The 25,616-nt window shown below is 44.9% G+C and overlaps 1 protein-coding gene across 7 annotated transcripts in view; it reads left to right on the top strand.

Moving 5' to 3' along the window:
* Nucleotides 1–25,616, top strand: part of ARHGAP35 (Rho GTPase activating protein 35) — a 149,433-nt gene that overhangs the window by 66,681 nt on the left and 57,136 nt on the right. For 6 of the 7 annotated variants that reach the window (XR_010115260.1, XM_055237480.2, XM_063615752.1 and 3 more), the window contains exon 3: nucleotides 14,167–14,311. Coding sequence is in view for 6 of the 7 variants with exons in the window: in XM_055237480.2 (XP_055093455.1) it covers nucleotides 14,167–14,311 (145 nt within the window). In the remaining variant the exon portion in view is untranslated. Of the gene's footprint in view, nucleotides 1–14,166; nucleotides 14,312–23,744; nucleotides 25,610–25,616 lie in introns of those variants that run through there. The other variant, XM_063615753.1, reaches the window with a different exon arrangement.

Below are 25,616 nucleotides of genomic sequence, written 5' to 3'. Positions count from 1 at the left end.
AGACGGAGTCTCGCTCAGTCACCCAGGCTAGAGTGCAGTGGCGCAATCTCCGCTCACTGTAAGCTCCGCCTCCAGGGTTCACGCCATTCTCCTGCCTCAGCCTCCTGAGCAGCTGGGACTACAGGCGCCCGCCACCGTGCCCAGCTAATTTTTTTATTTTATTTTATTTTTTAGTAGAGACGGAGTTTCACCGTGTTAGATCCGCCCGCCTTGGTCTCCCAAAGTGCTGGGACTACAGGCGTGAGCCACCAGCCCGGCCGCAGATGAAGTCTCTTATCCTGCGTAGAATTGTAGTTTGTAGTCTCCAGGGCAGAGAGCTGTAAGCAGTACTCTGTCCCCTTGGGTTTAGGCTTTGAGAAAGAAAAAGCGTTTCTCAACTTTTTCTTTTTTTTTTTTTCCATTTAGAGTAGGGAGAAATACTCTTCCCCGCCACCCCCAATTGCCAAGGCTGATTTAGAAATACTGAAATACTCTTTATAGGCCAGGCGCGGTGGCTCACGCCTGTAATCCCAGCACTTTTGGAGGCCGAGGCGGGTGGATCTCTTGAGGTCAGGAGTTTGAGACCAGCCTGGCCAACATGGTGAAACCCTGTCTCTACTAAAAATGTACAAAAATTAGCCAGGCGTGGTGGCAGGTGCCTATAGTCCCAGCTACTCAGGAGGTTGAGGCAGGAGAATCGTGTGAACCTGGGAGGCAGAGGTTGCAGTTAGCCAAGATCACGCCACTGTATTCCAGCTTGAGCAACAGAGGGAGACTGTGTCTCAAAAAAAAAAAAAAAAGAAAGAAAAAAGGAAAAAAGGAAAAAAATGTATATATATATATATATATATATATAAATACTCTTTATTTTTTCAGAAAAAGACATTTTGGTGACATGCCACAACAGAACTGTGTTACATAATAATCCTTGACCAGCAGATTATGATATATAGAAGGATTTCTTCACGTTAAAGCTTTTGGTACTCTCCCTCCCATGAAAGAACAGAGAACAGAGTTACTTGTCTAAAAGTATTGCAGGGACCTTTGGAAAGAAAGGTTGCCAGAAACTTTTTATTATTACAAATCCTACCAAATCAGAAGGTTCTAGAATCCAGGCTGTCTTGAGAGCTGACAATCCTGACAACTCTGTTGTAAAATATAATATAGAGGCCAGTTTGGCAGCCCTGCGGGCCCCGAGAGATGGAGGAACAGGGTGCCATCACCCTCCCACGGAAATTGCATCCACTTTGTGCTACATCCCGTAGTGGAGAGTGTTCCTGCATTACCGCTGACCAGGAGCTTCCAGAGTTTTCTCACCTATGCAGTGTGAGAAAGGGCAGAGTGGTTCTGTTCCCCTCCCCACCTGTGCTGACTATTAATAAATGCCATAGGCATCCTCCTGTCTGATTTTCCTTTGCCTGGCTTTTCTACGTGGAGTCCTTTGTCTGCCTCCAGTGTTTTCTCCTCCAAAGGTTGGTAGGTGGCCAACGTGTGGAAAGCATTGCTTATTTAGGAAGCCAGAAAGCAGCCCGACTTGCCTCTAGTAGTTTCCCAGAGCTCACCTATTTAATGATACTGGAATCCAAACATTTTGAACATTTCTTCTCTTCCTCCTCCTCTCCCAATGAAGACTGTTGCCAGAACAGCTTAAAAATGCTGACAGTCTTCTAATTTGTGGGGGTGTTTGCACACCTGGAAATTAGGAAGGTGGCATAATAGCATACTGAATTATAACTATATTCTGACTTCTAGCTACATTTTTAATACTTACTGAAAATGATGCTTTAAAAACACATTCTCATGCAAGCCAGGCTTTAAAGAGCACACACTGTAGTGGAGGCTCAGCAGAAAACAGCTGATCACAGTGCGCCTCTGAGATAGCTGTGTTCATGCTGGTAATGAGCACTTCCTAACCTGAGACTTCCTTCCCCGGGTTGCTGGGTCAGTGTGCAAGAAGTGGTTGGCTTCCGGTCTATCTTTAGCTATGTGGGCCACACCTCTTCAAGTCAAATAAAAATGATACTTCTGTCCCAAGAGCAATAGCGTGCCAGAAGTCAGTTATGGAGTATCCTTTGGAAAGAGTGACTAGAAGGTGAAATTTTCTTTTCCTGCCTTGGAAAATGGTGCTTTGAAATGAGGGTAGTTGCTTTGTCATCCCAGTGCAGAGATGAGCAAATCCTTTGCCGCTAGAGCAAACCTCCTATTAAAATTGCTACAGTTCGGAACACAGACTGGCACTTGTTTTACTGGAAAAGCAAGATACCATCAGGGGAGAGAAGGCCAAGCCAACCCCTATGTGGGGGATTTGGCCTTTGATTTTTATTGGCATGACAAAGCAATACAATATTTATTTGAAGGGAGGGGGCAGCCAGGCACTAGGATTTCAGTTGGTAATGGAAAATACACTCACTACCTCCTGCGTGCCAGGCACCATGGGGAAATGACACAGACCCTTCTTGCCCAGACCTTATACCCAGCTGAGGCAGCAAGACCTACACAGCCACTGAAAATAGGTGGCCTGCCCAGGGAAGGCTGTGTGTGGGCATGTCGGGGTAGTTATGTTAGAGTAGGGTGTAGTGATTAGGAGCTCAGGCTCTGGGAATCTGAGCTACAGTCAACTCCAGCTCCTCCACTTCCTTACTTGGACTTTGGGCATGTGAGTCACTTCTCCACATTCTTTCTGCAAAAGAGGGAGCACCTTCCTGATCATGTTGTGAGAAATGAACACCGGTCGTAGTGCATGCTGGATAAGTGTCAGCTGTCATCATTTAACTAGACCCCAGAGAATGAGTGGAACTGAAGCGGTGGCATGAGGTAAGGAAGGACTTGAAGGTGGAGATATGCATATTGTATTCCGAGAAAGGAGAAAGCTTGTCCTTTTCTGTCCTTAGCTGAGGGCTTGAGGGACCAACATTATCTGTCCCGTCTTTTGGAAGTTTTAACCCCATGCATTACTGAGCTGCTTTCTTGGTACTTACCCTAGCAACCGCCCTAACAAAAAAAAAAGCTATGCTCTGGGTACCAATGTGATACAGAAAAAAATCACTCAGTGCCCTTGGCTGATTTGCTAGATTAGGTCTTTACTATAAAACTGGAGTCGGAGTGAGGGAGTCGCTTTCATTTCTCCTCCTGAAAGTGCAGACTGTAAAGCTGACTCTCATTCTGGGTGCTTTTCCCAGCTGAACCATTTAGCAACCCACCCTCATAGTGGGAGCCTTCCGCACTCAGCTGAATGAAATTGAAAATCTACGATTGCACTTCAGTAGGGTCCATGAATAGTGGCTTTGTCTGTAAAGAGTTGTTGTTGCACATGGTCTCTGTCTCCCAGTGCCATGCGTTTGCAAAGACGAGATCAGGATCGGCAGGGTCTTATTTTAAAGCCAAAAAACAGGCTGGGGAACCTTGTTCCACAAAGTATGCCTTTTGGTCATGCTGAAATGGCTGCATTTGGTGTGTTTGACTATGGATTTAAAAAGAAGACATTATTGGCTATTTACCCTTCTATCTGATGTGTTCTTATTTTGGTGCTAAAAAAAAAAAAGACAAAACAGAATGATAAAGAAAATCTTTCACTCACTGCAGCAACCACATGACAAGACAACCTATTGAAAAGCTAACCAATTCAATCATGCATTGTTTGGTCTATAAGGCACCAAGTAACCAGTTTGACAGTTTGTGTCCCCCCCTAGTGAATTGGCTTATTTCATTGGATTCAGTGAATTGGCTGGTTGTTGTGGCTTTGTGTGGACACAGCTCTCATTTTGTGAGGCCTAGAATGGAGTTAAAGTTTCTAATGTGAATAAAAACCAGCTGGGGAATTGGACTGCTTGCTCCCCTGGGAGGGATGTTGAGTTTTGACAGACAAGCTGAATGCGATGAAATATGAGCTCTTTGTAACCTGCCTAGGAAAGACTCTTAGTATGTGCTTCAGAAATAGTCCTACTCAATGAGCTTTGAGACCAAATACATACCTTGGTTTTAAGAATGGGGTGGGCACACTGACTTGACCTTGGATTTTCTGTTTCCTGAAAAAATTATGTCTTTTAAACGAGGTACTTTTGTCTCCAGAGCAGAAGTTCAGTCATTCTTTTAGGAAGGAGACATGCAATTTGGTGCGTGGGCATTTAGTGAGCACTTGTTTTATGCCCAACATTGTGCTAGGTGCCCTAGGTGTGGTAGTGACGTTAATCCAGCTTACAGTCTTGGGGATGTTAGGTTTTAAACATGTACTTGCATGCATTTTGAATATTACCAGAGGGAAGGTACGGGATACTAAGGAATTGTGTAACAAGGAAGTTTAACCTAAACTGCGGTATCAGGAAAGCTCCCCAAGGAAACGATGTTTAAGGCTGAGACTTTTCAAGTGTGAGGCAGACAAAGTCAGTGAGGATGGAAGCTTCATGGAGCTGAAAGAACTTGATGTGTTCAAAGAGTTGAAAGAAGTTAGCATGGCTGCTCTGGAGAGGTGAGGGGGACCCACGCCAAATAATAGAGGGCTGTGGCTACCACGTGAAGGGTTTTGTGTTTTTGTGCATTTATTGAATACTTACTGTGTGCCAGGTACATGTCAGGCATTTTCACATCAATTTTTTATTTATTCCTCCTCCCAGTCTTAATGAGGTGATGTTTTTCATCCTTGATTTTGAGGTGAGGTAACTAAGGCTCAGAGAGATTAAACCTTGCCCAAGTGAGTGTAGCCACTGAGTGGAAGAGCTGAGATTCTGAACCCTGGTGTTCTGACTTCCACTTCCTGTGGATTTTCATCATCCAGTCTGCAGAAAAGTTGCTAATATTCAACAGTCAGGTGCCTATATTTAGACCACTCAATCAGTCCAGTCGATTTGTTCATTCAAACAAAAGATCTTTGATTATCTGAAAAAATCCATTTCTCCTCACTGCCCCCCCAGAACAGCATGGTGCTGTTTGTTTCTAGCTTCAGAGCCTCGTTGAGTAGAGGACAAAAAAGGCATGGAGACATTGAAATAGCAACTGGAACTTTGAGAAAATTGTTTCTCACTGGTGTCACTGGATTCTCAGTTTATTTTAAGCCTGAAGAACTTCTGTAGTGTGTTTTTGGTGATAAAAATAGACTATCTTTAACTATCTGCCTTAGCTTACAGCACACCTGTTCTTAAAAAAAAAATTATGATAGGCAACCCAAATCTGTTTTTAAAAGAACTGAGAATTGTGCTGATGCCTCACTGAGCCAACTTGGTCTCCTCCACCACCTGGTGATACTGAAATACCTTTGTAGGGACTCCAATTATTCCAGCTTGTCGGGAATCACCTTTGCTTATAAGGCAAAGGCCTTCCAAATGGATTTTCTACAGCGTTTGAGAGAGGCAAGCGATAAAAACTGACCCATAGCACTGGAAAGTCCAAATTCAGTGTGTGTTGAACTTCAGGCAAGTGTTCATGAAAATGTACCTGGAACTAGTGGGCCCCAATCACACTGTTTGGCTCCCAAATCGCTGTTTGGCTCCCAATCACACTGGCCACGAGTTGTCTTCTCAGGGGTGGATCCGCGGTCACCAGACTTCACGCCTTTATAGAGCAAAAAGCTATGGTCTGAGCTGGGCACGGTGGGTCACACCTATAATCCCAGCACTTTGGGAGGCCGAGGCAGGCACATCACTTGAGGTCAGGAGTTCGAGCCCAGCCTGGCCAACATGGCGAAACCCCGTCTCTACAAAAAATACAAAAATTAGCCAGGTGTGGTGGCGGACGCCTATAATCCCAGCTACTCAGGAGGCTGAGGCAAGAGAATCACTTGAACCCAGGTGGCAGATATTGCAGTGAGCCGGGATCATGCCACTGCACTCCAGCCTGGGCAACAGAGGGAGACTGTCTAAAAAAAAAAAAAAAAGAAAGAAAGCTATGGTCTGGATTTAGTTAGGTCCTGCAATAGGATGACATTTCTCCGTTTCTTTTCCCATTATTTAAGAGGATTAGGGATGGCAGGAAGGCCAGGACTTTGTGGTCCTTCCTGTTCATCCCTAAATAGAGATGCTCCAAGATGGTGAGTGACTGAGTCATAGTATTAACTGCCAGCTTGAAGGAGACCATATCTAAGCATTTGTGCTTTAATAATAGATTTTGTCAGCAAGAATACATCTGCCTTAAGGTTTTCTTTTAAACTTGGGCGTGGAATTTTTCAGAGCCAGAAGGGGGAGCACCGGTTAACCAAGAATACATTTGGAGCATAAGCAAATAACTTAATTGAAAAGGTCCTTTTGGAACTCTTTTGGAAATAGAAGAGAATAATTGCCAATCAGAAAGGCAGCACGATGTTGAATATTGAATGCAAGAAGGTGGTTTAGGGAACAGCTGTAGTAATGCCACTTATGGAATCTTCCCGATTTTCTAAGACTCTACCAGTTACAGTTAGTCCGTAGTATGCCACCACACAACTTGGCAAGCTGTGAGTGTGACCCTCTGGGGCTCTGTGTATTGATTTCATTCTCATCCTCATTCAGATGGCATTGTCCATGTTGCAGACTACATTCCGTATGTGGTGTTACCTGTTACTCTTTTGTTTTTTTGTTTTTTTTTTTTTACATAAAACAATGCCGGGTGTGGTGGCTCACACCTGTAATCCCAGCACTTTGGGAGGCCGAGGTGGGCAGATCACCTGAGGTCGGGAGTTCGAGACCAGCCTGACAAACATGGAGAAACCCCCTCTTTACTAAAAGTACAAAATTAGCTGGGCTTGGTGACACATACCTGTAATCCCAGCTACTCAGGAGGCTGAGGCAGAAGAATCACTTGAACCCAGGAGGTGGAGTTTGCAGTGAACCGAGATCGCACCATTGCACTCCAGCCTGGGCAATAAGCAAAACTCCATCTCAAAAAAAAAATAAAAAAATTTTTTAAAAGTTGAGGTCTCACTATGTTCCTAGGCTGGTCTCAAAACTCTTGGCCTTAAGCCATCCTCCCATCTGGGCTTCCCAAAGTGTTGGGATTACAGGCATGAGTCACTGCACCTGGCTGGTGTTAACTGTTTAAAAAAAAAAAAGGCCAGACATGGTGGCTCACACTTGTAATCCCAATACTTTGGGAGGCCAAGTTTGGCAGATTGCTTGAGCCCAGGAGTTTGAAATTAGCTTGGGCAACATGGCAAAACTCTGTCTCTACAAAACATTATCTGGGTGTGGTGGCACACACCTGTAGTCCCAGCTAGTTGGGAGGCTGAGATGGGAGAATCACCTGAGCCCAGGGAGGTCGAGGCTACAGTGAGTCGTGATTACACCACTGCACGCCAACCTGGGCAACACAGTGAGACGCTGTCTCAAAAAACCAACCAGAAAACCCAATACCAATGCCTGGTTCCCAACCACCCCACCTGCTTCCAGTCCAATTAAATCAAAATCACTAGGGCTGGTGTCCAGGCACTTTAAAAAAAAAAAAAAAAAGACAAAAAAAGGCAGTGAATCTAACAGGCTAGGTTCCATTTTTTATTTCCTTTATTAGATATGTTACCAAGCATTTAAAAGGTTTAAATGGCTATACTAGATGGTACAACTCTAGTGAACATATTTTCTGACTCTAAAATCTAGATAAGTAACTTTACATGTATAAGGTTGTTTATGGAGACCAAAAGAGAATATTTGAAGTTGACAGCCTAGGGTCAGTAAGTAGCCCTCCCTGCTGTTCCCACAGAAGATAAAATATTCTTAACTTTTTCCGTTGTTGCATAGCTGGTACTTGCTCATGTGGTACCTAGATCAGCTTTGTTTATTGTGGATGTCTTCTGTTACCAAATAGATTGGAAGTTCATTGAGGGCGGGAGACGACTTTGGTCCTAGTATTAGTTCTGCTGCTAGTTTGTTATGTGGCCTTGGGGTAATTCATAAATTAATTAAAAAAAAAAAAAAAAAAAAAAAAAACAAGACTATTGCCTTCTAGGAACTTAGCCCAGTAGAATATTTGTTGTATGTGTACGTAAATAACTATACCTCATTCAGTACCTACAGAGGGAATTAGGACTTCATCTGGCGGTTTTTAAAAGGCTTATGATATAGTAGTGCCAAAGTATGAACAAGGCCTTCTGAGCCTCACCTCCTCACACACTAGTGTGAGCAGCACAGTGTAAGGAGAAACGAGAATCTGTACCACAGAGATAGTCTGCGTCTCAGCTAAATTTGAGAAAATAGAAAGGAACATTGGCCCAGTACATTATTAGAAACTGTTTTTGTTCAGCAAATATATTGAGTGCCCACTGCACGTCAGGCCCTGGAACCCAACCATCTTCCCAGCTGATAGAAGGCCCTTCTTTTGGCTCTTACCTATCCCTTGGCTTCCATTCTACTCTTTTTCTTGCTGCAGTGGACTTGGACAGGGTCTGTGGACTGGGCTTACAGCCGAGTGGGGAGCAGAGGCAGTGACAGATGCAGCTTCCTACTCTGCCACAGTTGGGAGTTTCCTCTTTATGCCCTTGTGTCTGAAAAGCCGAGAGACCAGAGGCAGTTTCCAGGCACCATTTCTCCCCAGTGCACCATGGGCATAAACTATTATTTATAAACTTTGCTGTGATTAATATCAAAACCAAAAATCAGGTGTGTTTTTAAGCAAACTATGAGGTACAAAGCAATGGACTATGTTGTTCATTTTTTTTAAGTTGATCTAAAAGGCCAAGGTGAAGGTGTTTCAGGCTGGCCCAGTCCTTTGTGTATGGCAGTGGTATTTCTTCGTGGAGGAGATAGACCATGCAGGGGAAAGAGCATGGGGCTTTGGCGTTCAAAGATCACAGTACACTAAGTGCTGGCTGTGAATCTCCATGAGTCTCTGTTTTCTCAACTGTAAAATGGGTCTAAATAACCCTTACCTTGCAGAGTGGTCGTGAAGTTTTGAATAATTGTGCAGAGCAGCCACCACCATGCCCAGCCACTCCTAAGGAATCTCTATTCCATTTTTGACCCAGTTGGACTCTAAACTTAGAGGCAGCCGGGCATGGTGGCTCACACCTATAATCCCAGCACTTTGGGAGGCCAAGGCAGGTGGATCACTGGAAGTCAGGAGTTCGAGAACAGTCTGGCCAACATGGTGAAATCCCGTCTTTACTAAAAATACAAAAACTTGCTGGGCATGGTGGCTCACGCCTGTAATCCCATCTACTCAGGAGGCTGAGGCAGGAGAATGGCTTGAACCAGGGAGGCGGAAGTTGTAGTGAGCCAAGATTGCGCCACTGCACTCCAGCTTGGGCGACAGAGTGAGACTCCATTTCAGTAAAAATAAATAAATAAATAAATTAGAGGCACACATGTGGAGATTGTTCTCAGGGATTGACTTCCTCTGGCTAGATGCTTTCTTCAGTTCGGCCTGCTAATAGGTAAGTGCCTCCAGAAGAAGATGATGTTGGGCGTTGTCACTTTCTCCTTTTCAAGGACCTGTTGCTGAAAGTGCACCCAATAACTCCCTAAAGAGTGACACATGTCTGACTGGGCTATCTGGCAGGCCACTCAGGAGAATGGCATTTCCATCAGAAATATGCCCAGTAACCCTTCAGATGCCTGAAGTGTTGTTTCTATCAGCAGTCTGGCCCAGCTCTTGGCACACACCCCAAACTCTGATTTTCTTACTAGGAAGGTTTAGAATTCATTTTGCAAGAGTTCCAATTTTGTGACACCCTAGAGAGCCTTCAGTTATCTCAAGGAGGTATTCTGAAATTCTGTAAACCAGAGTTTGTCTTAAAAAAGAGGGAGTGAGATTGAATCCAAGTCACTCAGCAAGGAGGTGGGGTGATGCTACTGCAAAAGCTTACCCTCCACATCCACTGTTGTAAATGGAAGGATTGAACTAAATCCTGGACTTTTGAGGTGAAAGAGATAGGAACAGTTGTCTCAGTTAGCCTTCCGTCTCTCTTATCGCTCCCAACGTGACCCTTTGGAGCCATATAAAAGAAGCCTGCTCTATAGTCAATAGGTAGCTCTATAGCTATTTGAAAATAGCTATCAGAGTGCCCCATTATTCCCTTTGTCAATTTAAAGTTCCCTGGTATTTTATATGAGTGGATCTTTATTACCTTTAGAAACCTTTGGAAGTCCTCCAGATAATCGGTGACCAGTGTGCCTTTTTTTTTTTTTTTTTGAGACAGGGTCTCCCGCTGTCACCCAGGCTGGAGTGCAGTGGTGCAATTTTGACTCACTGCAGCCTCCACCTCCCCAGCTCAAGCAGTCCTCCCACCGCAGCCTCTCGAGTTGCCAGGACTACAGGCATGCGTCACCACATCCAGATAATTTTTTTTTTTTAATATTTTTTGTAGAGATGGGGTTTCACCACGTTGGCCAGGCTGGTCTCAAACTCTGTCCTCAAGTGATCTGCCCACCTCAGCCTCCCAAAGTGCTGGAATTACAGGCATGAGCCACCAAGCCCAGCTAGTGTGCTTTTATTCACTTAGTCAGTCATCCATTTATTTGTTCTCTCCATCTCAATAATTTTCACTAGATTATAAGCTGTGGTGGTTAAAAGCACAGGTTTCGCAGTCATACAGACCTGACTTGTCAAGTTACTGACTTTTTCTAGGAATTGGCCTCTATCAAATGGAGTTTTTAATACCCACACCCACAAATATTTTGAATCTGGAGTGCTTGTAAAGAATTTATGCTGGCTGGGTGCGGTGGCTCATGCCTGTAATCCCAGCACTTTGGGAGTCCGAGGCAGGAGGGTCCCTTGAGCCCAGGAAGCTGTGGTTGTAGGGAGCTAAGACAGTGCCACTGCACCCCAGCCTGGATGACAGAGCGAGACCCTATCTAAAAAAGAACTTATGCTAGGTTCTGGTACACAGAAAGTACTCAATTGATGAAGGCTAAATTTCCTGGCTAAGTTAGATTGTTAGAACACACCAGCATCGTCTTGTTCCTAGTATGAAGAGGGTGGGGGAATGTAAGATTGAAATTTGTTGTCTGTTTCCTAGAACCATGGTTAGAAGGAATCTTTAAGGTGATTAGGAATAGCTTCTTTGCAGCTTCCATTTCTATTCCTTCACAGCGATTTATTTGGAAGCCTGTTTTATTGAACAGCGCTGTTAGTTTCGACAGGCATATTCTGTAGGATTTGAGATTGTTAAAAACTTGAATGATGGAAGATGGATGAATGTGATTTAAGTACAGATGCTCTTTGGTTATTCAGATTGTATAGCTAACCTTTTAAACTCCAAATATAAAACTTTCCGACTTTTAACCTTTTAAACTTTAAATTAAAAAAAATAGGAAACATTTTAAGTGGGGAGAGCATTGTTTGAATCATTGTTATCTGGTTGCAACAATGTGTGAAACAGAGGCACTCGGCCCCTCTTCCCCACCCCGCCCCTCCTCCCCGAGACACAGTCTGGCTCTGTCGCCCAGGCTGGAGTGCAACGGTCCAATCTCGGCTCACTGCAACCTCTACCTCCTGGGTTCAAGTGATTCTCCCGCCTCAGCCTCCTGAGCAGCTGGGATTACAGGCACTTGCCATCATGCCCAGCTAATTTTTGTATTTTTATAGAGACAGGGTTTCACCATGTTGGCCAGGCTGGTCTCGAGCTCCTGATCTCAGGTGATCCGCCCGCCTCGCCCTCCCAAAGTGCTGGGATTACAGGCGTGAGCCACCATGCCTGGCCAGCCCTCTTATTTATTTATTTATTATTTCGAGACAGGGTCTCACTTTGTCACCCAGGCTGGAGTGCAGTGGCACGATCTCAGCTCACTATAGCCTCGACCTCCTGGGCCCAGGCGATCCTCCCACCTCAGCTTCCCAGGTAGCTGGGACTATAGGTGTGCGCTACCACGCCCAGCTAATTGTTTTTGTATTTTTTGTAGAGATGGGGTTTCACCATGTTGCCCAGGCTGGTCTTGAACTCCTGAGCTCGAGCAATTTGCCCACCTCAGCCTCCCATAGTGCTAGGATAACAGGCATTAGCCACCATGCCCAGCCTTAAATTCTTTATGTTATACTTCATATAAGTAGAAGATGCTAGAGACACAGTATAGACTCGTTAAATTATTTCCTGTAAATGTATATCATACATCATTAATTGGCTTTTCCTTACTTCTTTGGTGAAAAAGTCTGAAGTCAGAGCCTGTTTGCTTGAGTCTATAAGGGGAGCAAGCAGCGGTCATTCCCCCCAACCTAGGAGGCTATGCCACTACTTTATGAGGAGCAGGTATCTCATAGTGAGTGGGGACAGGCTTTATGGAGTGCATAGTTCTTCCCTGGGACCCCAGAATCCATTCACATTATAGCATTCTCCACATTGAGTCAGGTAGCAGGCTGAATGAAGATTGGATTCTCATTGCCTTTGGTTTGTCATTTGAAGTAATCAGCAGCCCAGAAATGGAATGGACTTGCTCTTTCCTTGTGTACATTATATTCTGATCTGTTCTTTTTTTTTTCTTGCTATTTGTTTGCACAGGAAGTTCTCAACGAATCTCAGACTAAACAGGAAGTGATTTTTTTCTTATATAAAGGGATACTGGTAGGAATGAAGATGGGCAGGAGAAGGAGAGGGAATAGGTGGCCTGTGGCCTGTGGCCTGGCGGTTCATTGTTTCCTTCCGTGGATTTTATGTAAAATCCCTAAATACTTTAGGTTTGTGGGCTGTGCACATTTCTGAGTAAATCTGCTTTTCTAAATTGGTTTCATCAACTGGAAAATGAAACTAAATTCCTGGAGATACACGTGGGTCTAATTTACCTTGATCCTATTTGATTACTTTTCTCTTTTTAGTAGATATTTTAACAAAAGGCCAAAATTTCAAGTGTATTTGTTTGGCTTTAGGAAATTTACCATTTGTTTAGAGTAATTTTTTCTCCATTTAAGGTTCAAAATAAAAAGACTGAATACTTTTGAGGCAGAGTATCTCAGTATTAATCATGTTAATGAGAATAGGCTTTGGGGACAAACCTTCCTGGATTTGAATCCAAGCAGTCACTTAGTAGTTGTGTCATTTAGGCGTGTGAGACATTTTTTCCTTGGTAAGATTGTCATCAGGTTTAAAAGAAATAATATTTGGCAGGCTAGGCAACATAGTGAGACCCCCGTCTCTACAGAAAATTTAAAAATTAGCCTGGACACATGCCTGTGGTCCCAGCTTTGGGATGCTGAGGTAGGAAGATCGCTTGAGCCCAGGAGGTCCAGGCTGCAGTGAGCCATGGTTGTGCCACTGTACTCCAGCCTGAGCAACACAGGGAAACCCTGTCTCAAAATTATAATAATAATATTTGGAACTTAGTCTGTGCATAGCAAGTTCTCAAGTGGTTGCTGCTGCTGCTGCTGCTAGTACTTCTTGAAGAAGGTGACTAGGGAAAAAGAGACCAAAAAAATACTTTATTTGTCTTGTTTGATTAGTTGACTTTACCTTTTCCTAATGTGGATGCAACTGAGAATTAACCCCAAGCTAATGTATCAAAGGACATTCTCATTTGGGTCTATCAGCCCTAGCAGAATGCCTGCTCTCTTTTCTAGAAAGAGGAAATAATCTGTTTTCCATTTCATTTTTTTTAAAGATTTGAGCTATCTTTGAGTATGTAACATCTATTATCCTTGTAGGGTGTTTGGAAAACTTCCTGTTTACTCCAGTGCATCCCTGGTAGAGGATGTAGATAATCATCGTATTGTTATTTTATTACATAAACATGGCCTGCTTCTTATAAACATCTTTGTTCTAATAATGTGGTCTCATACTCAAGGTGTGACTTTCTGGCATCTTATGTGGTATTCAGAGGCCAGAAGAAAGAAAATTAAAACTAATGAGATGAGCCAAGCGAGTCTTTTTAATCCTTCTTGAAATCTTTTTTTTTTTTTTGGAGATGGAGTCTTACTCTGTCGTCCAGGCTGGAATACAGTGGCGCAATCTCGGCTCACCTCAATCTCCACCTCCTGGGTTCAAGCAATTCCCCTGCCTCAGCCTCCCAAGTAGCTGGGTTTACAGGCGCCCACCACCACGCCTGGCTAATTTTTGTATTTTTAGTAGAGGCAAGGTTTCACCACGTTGGCCAAGCTGGTCTCAAACTCCTGACTTGAGGTGATCCACCCGCCTCAGCCTCCCAAAGTGCTGGGAATACAGGCATGAGCCACTGCATCCAGCCACTTCTTGACATTCTTTCTAGCAGTTGTTATACCACTGCTTCCCGTCTGGAAGCCTTACTGATGTTTAACTTACGTGTTGATACTCACTTTGTTTTTGTGCTTCTTTTTCTCTTTCCTGGACAGAAACCAAAGCCCAAACCCCGGCCATCCATCACAAAGGCAACCTGGGAGAGTAACTATTTTGGGGTGCCCTTAACAACTGTTGTGACTCCAGAGAAGCCGATCCCCATTTTTATTGAAAGATGTATTGAGTACATTGAAGCCACAGGTAAGAGTATTACCTCATAGCAGTTTATAACTTTCATTGTCTACAGGATGCTTACTAGAGGGCCAAGCCATCTGGAGATTCTGGAATCAGTTGTTGTTAATTGTGAGATGCTCTTGGAGAAGGAGCTGAGCAGTCCCGACAGCTGTCAGATGTGTGGATTCTCCATTTGTGTGCAGTTTTGAGGCTGTCGTTGGGCATTTATTAGGCCTTGGCCTACGGAGGAGCTGTTCTGTGCTCAAGGTGGCAGCTGTGGCTGCTTGGGCGCTTTCTCTGTGCTCCCTCACCCACCAGAGCATCAGCACTCTGTCAGTTGCCTGCCCGCCTGTGTTCCCTGCAGGTCTGTGAACTCCTTGAAGGTTGTGCTATCATTGTGTCCCCAGTACTATAGTGGATACATAATACATTTTGGTTTAGTAAAATGAATACAGTCCTCAGCATTGATTGGATGCCTGAGACTCATGTATTGATAGGATTTTTTTCTGAGGTAAGAAAATGATTAGGATGTTTGGGATATCTTCTGGTTATGCAGCTCCTCTGACAACTTGATGCTATCGCAAAGGTAGACTGTCTTGGAAAATTTTTTTGCATTGTTCTTGAAATAATTAAGTTTTACTTGTGTTGAAACCATTTGCTTTATTCATTTGAGCTCTCATGTGTCCCTTTGGCCTTCCAGTTTCACTAAGATGGGTTCTTGAGCATTCGGAGTTGGGCTCAGGAACACAGGCTTAAACTAATTTGAAACTAAGGTAGGGATTACAGCCTTCCTATCTGTTCTTTGTAACTCTGATGTTATCTACAGTGGTATTAAGTATTGTGTGGTGTGGACAGCCTACTAGGCTCTGCTGATAATTTCAGCAGCATCGTGTGAAGCTGAGTGACAGTGTTCATATTTACTTAGGATGTTGTAAAGCAGGGAAGATAGCTTTATTATTTTATTTTAATTTTTTTATTTTTTGAGACAGAGTCTCACTCTTTTGCCCAGGCTGGAGTGCAGTGACACGATCTCAGCTCACTGCAACCTCCGCCTCCCAGGTTCAAGCAATTCTCCTGCCTCAGCCTCTGGGTAGCTGGGATTACAGGCACCCGCCACGACGCCCAACTAATTTTTGTATTTTTAGTAGAGACGGATTTTCGCCATGTTGGCCAGGCTATTCTTGAACTCCTGACCTCAGGTGATCTGCCTGCCTCGGCCTCCCAAAGTGCTGGGATTACAGGCGTGAGCCACGGTGCCCAGCCGAATATAGCATTTTTTTTTTTTTTTTTTTGAGATGGAGTCTCTCTCTGTTGCCAGGCTGGGGTGCAGTGGCATGATCTTGGCTCACTGCAACCTCTGCCTCCCAGGTTCAAGTGATTCTCCTGCCTCAGCCTCCTGAGTAGCTGGGATTATGGGTGCACACCACCATGCCTGGCTAATTTTTGTATTTTTAGTAGAGATAGGGTTTCACCACGTTGGTCAGGCTGTCTCAAACTCCTGACCTTGTGATCCGCCCACCTCAGCCTGCCAAAGTGCTGGGATTACAGGCATGAGCCACCGCGCCTGGCCTGAAGATAGCTTTTAAGTTGAAGCCCACCAAAGACTTTGTATTTATTTCCTAGGTTTTCTCTGGAAACCAGAGAAATAATTCACCCCAGGCTTGAATCTCAATAATAAGCACTTTGCATAATTATTACAGATCTATAGCTTTGTTTAGTCCATTCTGTACCCAAAGCGCTTTCTCATTGTCCATCTGTTTTTTTTTTTCCTGCTGTAGACACAGGGGTCTCACTTATTACCCAGGCTAGTCTCACAATCCTAGCTTGAAATGATCCTCCTACCTTGGCCTCCTAAAATCCTGGGATTACAGGCGTGAGCTACCATGCCTGGCTTCGGTGTTCATCTTTTTGACACTCGTTTTATATTAATTTCTTTTTTATCTGTCTCTATAAAATGTTTGGAAGTTGAAGGTGTGATATGCACCTTTACATTTATTTATGTATTTACTTATTTGACTTTTTTAGACGGAGTCTCACTCTGTCACCCAGGCTGGAGTGCAGTGGCACGATCTCCACTCACTGCAACCTCTGCCTCCTGGGTTCAAGCAGTCCTCCCACCTTAGCCTCCTGAGTAGCTAGGATTATAGGCATGCACCACCACACCTGGCTAATTTTTTTTGTATTTTTAGTAGAGATGGAGTTTCACCATGTTGGCCAGGCTCGTCTCAAACTCCTGACCTCAAGCGATCCACCCGCCTTGGCCTCCCAAAGTGCTGGGATTACAGGCGTGAGCCACCATGCCCGGCCTGCACTTTTACTTTTAAATACTTCAATGGCTATTTCCCAGAAACATTCTTTTATAGAAGCACTGTGCATTTATCAAAATTAGGAAATCAACATTGATCTAATACTAATCTGTAATCTAATCTATAGACATTCTCATTTCATCAGTTTTCCCACTAACTTCCTTTATAGCAACAGACAAAACACTGTTTTGGTCCAGGACCTTATCCTGGACCACACGTTACATTTAGTGGTCAAATCTGGCCCAGCGCCGTGGCTCACGACTGTAGTCCCAGCACTTTGGGAAACCAAGGCAGGCAGATCACGAGGTCAAGAGATTGAGACCATCCTGGCCAACATGGTGAAACCCCGTCTCTACTAAAAATACAAAAAATTAGGCCGGGGCGGTGGCTCACGCTTGTAATTCCAGTACTTTGGGAGGCTGAGGCGGAAGATCAGGAATTCGATACCAGCCTGACCAACATGGAGAAACCCAGTCTCTACTAAAAATACAAAATTAGCCAGGCTTGGTGGTGCATGCCTGTAATCCTAGTTAGTCGGGAGGCTGAAGCAGGAGAATCGCTTGAACCTGGGAAGCGGAGGTTGCGGTGAGCAAAGATCACACCATTGTACTCCAGCCTGGGCAACAAGAGCGAAACTACGTCTAAAAAAAAAAAAAAAAAATTAGCTGGGCATGGTGGCACGTGCCTGTAGTCCCAGCTACTTGGGAAGCTGAGGCAGGAGAATCGCTTGAACCCGGGAGGCAGTGGTTGGAATGAGCCGAGATCGCACCACTGCACTCCAGCCTGGTGACAGAGCTGGACTCCGTCTCAAAAACCAAAAAACCAAAAAAAACAAAATCACCAATCAGTTCTTTTGCAGGGTGTTCCTCAGCTTAGCTTTGTTTTCCTTTTTTTTTAAAATTTTTTGTATTTTTGGTAGAGATGGGGTTTCTACGTTGCCCAGGCTGGTCTCAAACTCCTGAGCTCAAGCCATCCACACGCCTTGGCCTCCCAAAGTGCTGGGATTACAGGCGTGAGCCACCGTGCCTGGCCTTGGCTTTGTTTTTGTTTTTTGGACATTTCATCGTGATCAGGTTCTGGGTTTGCACTTCTGGCAGAATATCACAGGGCAGCAATGCCTTTGCTCTGTCCCCTCCACTTCATCTCTGCTGCCCACCATCACCCACTTTCCCAGTCCAGTCTATGGGTATGACAGTTTATCTGCTGAAAACCCATCCTTGCTTCTTTGTTGCCTACCAGATGCAGGCCGCACTCATAATCCTCCTTCCCGGACTCAGGAACAGCAAGACTGTTACTATGCCATTGTCACCTGCCCTCCTTCCCACCCTCCTTTTTTTTCCTCTCCTTCTCCCTTCTTTCACCCCTTTCTTTCTGGTTTATACTGCTTCAAGTATTAATTTTAAAATTGTTCTACAAGAATGCAGTTTATCAGAAGGATGTGAACCAAGCAGAATTTCTTAGTATTTCTTTGCCTTAGGGCATTCCCCTTGTGTGGTTTAAAATTTGTCCCCCATTCCTTTTTGCCTCTGGAACTTATCCTAATTCTTCAAGAGGCTCCTACTCCTAATAGCGCTTTGAATTTAACCTCCCTGGTAGTTCTTCTCAGCCAAATTTCACCTTCCTGAAAACGGAATTCTCTGTTCTCCTTGTCTCCCTAGAGCCCGATACAGCATATACATTAATTGATTATTGTAAACTTGCTGGGCATGGTGGCACGCATCTGTGGTCCCAGCTACCCTGGAGGCTGAGGTGGGAGAATTGCTTGAGGCCAGAGGTTCAAGGCTGCAAGTGAGCTGTGATCATGCCACCGCACTCCAGCCTGGGCAACAGAGCAAGACGCTGTCTCTTAAAAAACAGAGAGAGAAAGAGACAGGGTCTCGCTCTGTTGCCCAGGCTGGAGTGCATTGGTACAGTCATAGCTCACTTGCAGCCTCACCTTTCTGGCCTCAAGCCTCTTGAGTAACTGGGACTACAGGCACGTGCCACCATGCCTGGCTAATTTTTGTATTTTTTGTAGAGACAAAGTCTCACTATGTTGCCCAGGCAGGTCTCAAACACCTGGCCTTAAGCCATCCTCCCACCTTGGCCTCCCAAAGTGCTGGGATTATAAGCATGAGCCACTGCACCCAGCCAGAGACCCTGTCTCTTTAAAAAAAAAAAAAAAAAAAAAAAAAAAAAAAAAAAAAAAAAGATTGATTGAATGGTTTTCAATCTGGAACACCTTAATTCCATTTTCATCTTTCTTCTTCAAGAAAAAAATGACCATATATTTCCGCTTGTTGGCATTAGTTTGTACTTTTATGGAATTTCAGAAGAAAAATTAAACCTGGTATCTGTGAGCTTAGCGTGCATTGGAGGGATGTCTTCGTGTACCCTTATTTCCTAAGAAAACTTTTTCTCCCCTTTATAAAATTAAAGCACGTTCATTGTAGAAATTGGACAAACGGCAAGAACTGTGAAGAGGAACTCAAAGATTCGTGATCTCCTACTTAGTGAAAACCACCGTTAATGATTTGAGATGTTTCTTGTAGTCTTATTTCTCTGCATATACACATATATTTATTTTTACATAATTCAGAGTATGAGGTAAGCTAGCGTTCAACATTTTTTTAACATAGCCCTCTTAGATGAGGCAGAAGAGGCCAGGTGCAGTGGCTCACACCCGTAATCCCAGCACTTTGGGAGGCCGAGGTGGGTGATCACTTGATGTCAGGAGTTCCAGACCAGCCTGACCAACACGGGAAAACCCCATCCATCCCTACTAAAAATACAAAAATTAGCTGGGCTTGGTGGTACATGCCTGTAATCCCAGCTATTCGGGAGGCTGAGGTGGGAGAATTACTTGAACCCACGAGGCAGAGGTTGCAGTGAGCTGAGATCGCTCCACTGCACTCCAGCCTGGGCGACAAAGTAAGACTCTGTCTCCAAATAAATAAATAAATAAAGCATGCATGCATGCCAGGCATAGTGGTGTGCACCTGTGATCCCCGCTATTTGGAGGGCTGAGGCAGGAGGATCGTTTGAGCCCAGGAGCTCCAAGGCTGCACTGAGCTCTGATCACACCACTGCAATCCAGCCGGGGCAACAGAGCAAGACCCTGTCTCAAAAAAAAAAAAAAAAAGGAAAAGAAAAAATTACCATTAATTCATTAGTATCATTTCACATACAGTTCATTTTAAAATTTATTCATTTGACTTAAAACTATATGTTATAGCTGAGCTTTTTGTACTAAGATTCAATCAGTAGTCACACTGCATTTGGCTTTGCCTCTTCAGGCCCTTGCCGTGCAGAACAGTCCTCTCTGGCTTGTTTTAATAATGTGATTTTTTTTTTTTTTTTTTTAAGAGACATGTCACTGAGGCTGGAGTACAATGGTGCCATCATAGCTCACGGCAGCCTCTAACTCCTAGGCTCAAGTGATCCTTCCTCCTTTTCTTCCTGAGTGCTACAGGCATGCTCCACCACACTCAGCCAATGATGACCTTTTTTGAAAAGCCTAGTCAGTTGTCTTGCAGAATGTCCTCTTCATGTATTGTGCTCTTTGGACCTCTTCACCATCCTCGGCTCCCTTCCAAGACCGAGTGTGGCCTCTGACTGAGCAGGGGGTTGAGCACCCTGCATGTGGTGGACGCGGGACTGCTGCCTCTCTCTCCGGACAGGGCACTCGTATGAATTGGGCTTACGGGCTCCATAGGGTTGTATTGAATAATTGAACGAATTGTGGGCTAGTGTTTTCCCCAACTCTGACTGACAGTGGGCTTACACTTTGCTTAGGGAAAGCTGGTACTGCCACCTGCCCTCTCACCCCATCTCTCTCTCTTGCTCATGGTGGGAATGGCCATATGACCACACAGTTGCCATGTGGTATTCCAGGCAGGGGGTCCTAGCTGATTAGAGATGATGACATTCCCAATGAAACTTGTTTGCCAGGCCTGGTCAAAGCAGTCCAAAGTCAGAAGTCTTTGTGTCCCTGTTTTTGTGTCCATTTCATGTACCTTGGCACTTTAAGGCTTATCCTGGAAAATAAAACATTGCATCATCACTTGTGAAGGCAGGGCTTGGGAGTTTGCATTGCTAAGATGAGGATAGGAAAGAAATTTATGCCACAGGGCCTTTGACGCTGCCCACTCACCTGTCTGCACAGCCAGGGCACGGCCCACGGGAGTCGAGAAGACGAGTGAGACCAAAACCTTGCTGTGGGGAGAAGGGTGGCATAGCCATTGATAAATCGGGACTTGAACTATCCCATCACTCTAAAAATATTTTTTATCTGATTACAAAAGTAATATATGGCCAGGCGTGATGGCTCACGCCTGTAATCCCAGCACTTTGGGACAGCAAGGCAGGAGTAGCATTCAAGCCCATTAGTTTAAGACCAATCCTGGCAACATGGTAAAACCCTGTCTCTACCAAAAATACAAGAATTAGCCATACATGATGGTCCATGCCCGTAGTCCCGGCTACTCAGAGGCTGAGGTAGGAGGATCACTTGAGCCCAGAAGGTTGAGGTTACAGTAAGCTGAGATCATGCCACTGCACTCCAGCATGGGCGACAGAGTAAGACCCTGTCTCAAAAAAAAAAAAAAAAAAAAGTAATATACTTGCTCACTGTAAAACAAATTAATCATTATAGATATGTAGGACAGAAAGTGAAAATTCTTTACAATCCCAGTCTCCAGGAGTCGTCTCATTAATGTATAGATTATGCTTCCTGCTAGTGCTAGTCCCCCAAAACATTGAAAAGTCTGAGTATGAGATCATCTGTGTGCTGTTCCGCAGCTCGTTGTTTGTTTTAGCCGAACATGGTATCTTGAGCGTCACTTCTGAATTCCACCTCCAGACCAATTGCATTTTGGTTTTTGATGTGAGGAGAGGATGCAAGAGCTGGTATGAGAGGAGGGTCTCTGGAAGTGTGGGAAGAGAAGCCTTGTTTGCAGAGATGGCACATGGCAGTTTCCTGTGACTGGCATCTCCCAGCCCCTTAGTTTGTGAGTAAAGTGCCAAATCCTTCTAAACACAGATCACAAGAAAAAGGATCATCACTTTCTTACCTCAATTTACTGCTCCTGATGTTTACGAGCAGGGCACTGTGTTGAGACTCCTCCCCCATATTTTCCCTTCTCAGGTTAGCTCCTACATTGTGAGGGAAATTGGTTCTGATTTGCACCTGTCTTCTTTCCTGAGCTTTCTGACCAGTTCATTTACCCTTGTTCATACTTCTGAAAATCAGAACGTGGTCAAGAAATGACCAGAGAGTAGAACAGCTTTCAGATTGATCTGCAGATGCTTTTAGGCCAGCCCAGCCCAGGGACACCCTCTGTGCTTGCTGTGCTAATGGGATATTAGACTTTCACTCTCTCAGCTCCGGTTACATGGAAAGGCTGGATGAGGGCATGTCACTGCCACAGCTGCTCTGGGACCGCCACTGAGAGTGGGAGGGAGGCGGGGGTTGAGGGGGAGCTTAGGAGTCAGACTAACTTTCTATTTCTAGCTTGAATGCTTTTTTTCCTCCAGTTTTCATCTTTGTGGAAAATTGGTTGAGGCAATGGAGTCACTGCTCCCTTCTGCAGCAGTGTGGCTCCTAATGACAGAGAACATTGGCCAAGCTCATCTGAGCTCTCTGATGCACAGCAGGAAGTAGAATTATTCAATTCAGTGTACCTCTCTGGAATGGGGCGAGAGGTTACTTTTAGAGCTGGCTCACAATACTCCTGAGAATAATTTCTCAGGGAAAAGTACACTCTTGATAGCTCATGGTGGTCACAAGACTGAGGTTTTAAATCCTGGGTCTCAGGGCCAAATTTGAGTCAAGCCTTCCTAGGATTCAAGAAATCTGACAGCAGGCCGGGCGCGGTGGCTCACGCTTGTAATCCCAGCACTTTGGGAGGCCGAGGCGGGCGGATCACGAGGTCAGGAGATCGAGACCACGGTGAAACCCCGTCTCTACTAAAAATACAAAAAAATTAGCCGGGCGTGGTGGCGGGCGCCTGTAGTCCCAGCTACTCGGAGAGGCTGAGGCAGGAGAATGGCGTGAACCCGGGAGGCGGAGCTTGCAGTGAGCCGAGATTGCGCCACTGCACTCCAGCCTGGGCGACAGAGCGAGACTCCGTCTCAAAAAAAAAAAAAAAAAAAAAAGAAATCTGACAGCATAGGAACCCCCTGAGGCAGCTTCCAAGTGTCTGTCACACCTGCCCACCCGGGACGGTCTCAGCGTTCTGGAGACAGAATCCTAGTGCCCCACTTGCCTTGGCTCTGCTGCGTGTGTTCCCGGGCCCCCAGCCTCTCCTCAGCCTCACTTGCTATTTAACTAGAAATAGCATTCTCTACGCATGCTTTCTTTGAATAATATGTGAGGCCAGACTTTGTTCCCTGTTTCTGTGATTTTTAATCTCTGCTTTTGGCAGTGTGAGAGGAGGCGTGGCAACAGTGAGGAAATGATTTCCCTGGCCCCAGTCCTTTCTTAATTGGTTTGCTTACTGAGATGACCAACCCTCCACACCTCTAGCCAGTGCTATAGGGGCCGAGAAGAGAAATTGTGCCTAGGGAGAAGCAGTTTTATTGGGGCAGAAGGCACCCATCTTCTCTCTTGAATTACGATATATTCAAACTATCCTATATAAATAACTGCCAGGCCACGGTTTTGTTAGTGCAGGTGACTTTCAGTTAGTCCCTCTGGAATGAAAAGCTGTCTGAAGTCAAGGAAGGCCTGGCAGGTGTTGAAAGTAATAATGCCCAAGGTGGTTTTCCCTCGCGTTCCCTCACCCCGCTTTCTGTCCCATACATGTTTCTTGAGCATTGATATGGCCTAGGCCTGGCTCTGGGCACTCCGTCATATATGATCCCATAAGAGATGGCGTTTTGCTCTAAGAACGTGGGTGTGGTAGGAAGCTAGCCCTTTGGAGGGGTCAGGGTACATCTCAGTCCTTTGTCACTGTGGGGAGGACCTCAGTGTCAGTAAAGTTCAGGGTTAGTCTGGCTGGAAAAAAGGTGGCAGCATTGATATTCCCTTCCATGTATAAAACCTTGAGAGGAGTGCTGCATAAGATCCGGTAGCAGAACCCAGGCTCTGCCTCTCAGGGCAGCACCTACCTGTCATAGTATTTTAGCTGAAGTTCACATTTATTTTCTTTTTCTTATTTTTTACTTTTTTTCAGAAATGGGGTTACCCTGTCACCCAGGCTGCAGCACAGTGGTGCAATCACAGCTCACTGCAGCCTTGAACTCCTGGGTTCAAGCAATCCTCCCGCCTCAGCCTCCCAAGTAGCTGGGACTACAGAAGCATGCCACCATGCCTGGCTTGGTTTTTTTGTTTTGTTTTGTTTTTGTTTTTTGTTTGTTTGTTTGTGTATGTGTTTGTTTGAGATGGGGTCTTGCTGTGTTGCCCAGGCTGGTCTCTAACTCCTGACCTCAAGCGATCCGCCCTCCTCAGCCTCTCTAGTCTCTGGGATTGCAGGCATGAGCTCCTAAGCCCAGCTTCACATTTATTTTCACAAGCTCTTTGCTGGAGGGTCTGCACAGCCCCACCTTGGGGTGTCATTGCCTGCACTTAGGAGACTGCAATGTAAATGGTGCCTTCTTTATTTGCCTTCCAGGGGCACTTCCTTGATGGACACATAATCAGGTCAACTTTGACCTCTTGTCCCTGGTTGAGTGGGGAAATCCCAGAGAGAGGATCACGTAGTTGCAGGAAGACAAACTTCCAGATAACTCTTTAATAGCTTTAAGCTTAATTCACTTACCATCTTTTTTGTGGAGGTGGATGGCAGATTTTGTTCATTAAACGAGTATTTATTGACTTTATATTAATTAAGCACCTATATATGCTAGGTACTGTTTTGAACTCAAGTTGCTCCCATGTGTCTGGGAGTGGGGGAGATAGATATAATCACACGAATGCATAATTCATCAGACAAGGAACGTTATTGGATTTTAAAATTATTGGGTAATAAACTAACACACAGGACCCAGTGTTGGTGAGGATATGGAGCAATTAGAATCCTCACACTGCCGAAGGGAGTGTAAAAGGGCAGAGTCACTTTGGAAAACTCTTTGACAGTTTATTAAAAAGTTAAATAGATCCTTTTATAGTTCATAAGTGTGATGATGGGGTGGGTGTACAGGGAAAAACTCCAACCCCATTTTTCCTCTAGCCTCACACCACCACAACAATCACCAACACAGAAGACTTCTGTGACCAAATGTGTGGGGTGCTTTCCCCACACACCAGGCACCAGACATCAGCTGGGTGTCCTCCAGTTCTATTCCAACACCATCTACCCGGAGATAGTGTCAGATCCTGCAGGTTGGGGGCTCAGTCCCCAAGACTGCCCTCCACATCCCCAGACACCAGTTGCAAATGCAGGCCTCTAGAACTTCTGACTGACTGGCTTCAAGTTGGGGTTCCCATGACCCCCTTTTTGGGTTCAGTTAATTTCTGGAGCAGTTCACAGAACTTAGGGAAACACTTGCTTATGTTTACTGGTTTATTGTAAAGAATATTACATGGGATACAGATGAAGAGACGTGGGTAGGGCAAGGTACAGGGGAAGGTCGTGCAGCTTCCATGCCCTCCCTGGGCATGCCACCCTCCAGGAACCTCCAGTGTTCAGTTATCTGGAAGCTCTCTGAACCCTGTCCTCTTGGGTTTTATGGAAGCTTTATGACATCAGCATTCCTTCCCCTAGGGTATAGGGTGGGACCCTCTCAGGGGAGGGTCTTAAGACTCACAGTCGGAAAGGTGGGGGAAGATTAGAGTCCTGCCTTGTGGCAGGTGACAGGAGGACAGGAGAGAGATTGTGTTTCCCGATACCTGCCCTTGGGGCCTAACACACCCAACATTATAACAAAAAACTATAACAAGGGCTGTGGGAGTTAGGAAACAAGAACTGTAGACAAAAGCCTATGTATCATATCACATTGGGTTTTCATGCTCATGTGTGAGAAGTGCCTCTTTCAAACCTTGTTCTGACACATTATCTTACATGAAAGGAAAAAAAACTAAACATACACTTACCATCCCACTTCTA

Source organism: Symphalangus syndactylus, chromosome 13, assembly GCF_028878055.3.
Source record: "Symphalangus syndactylus isolate Jambi chromosome 13, NHGRI_mSymSyn1-v2.1_pri, whole genome shotgun sequence".
In the NCBI taxonomy this organism is placed as follows: domain Eukaryota; kingdom Metazoa; phylum Chordata; class Mammalia; order Primates; family Hylobatidae; genus Symphalangus; species Symphalangus syndactylus.
Note: the sequence above shows the minus strand (reverse complement) of the source record. Positions and strands in the feature narration are given on the sequence as shown.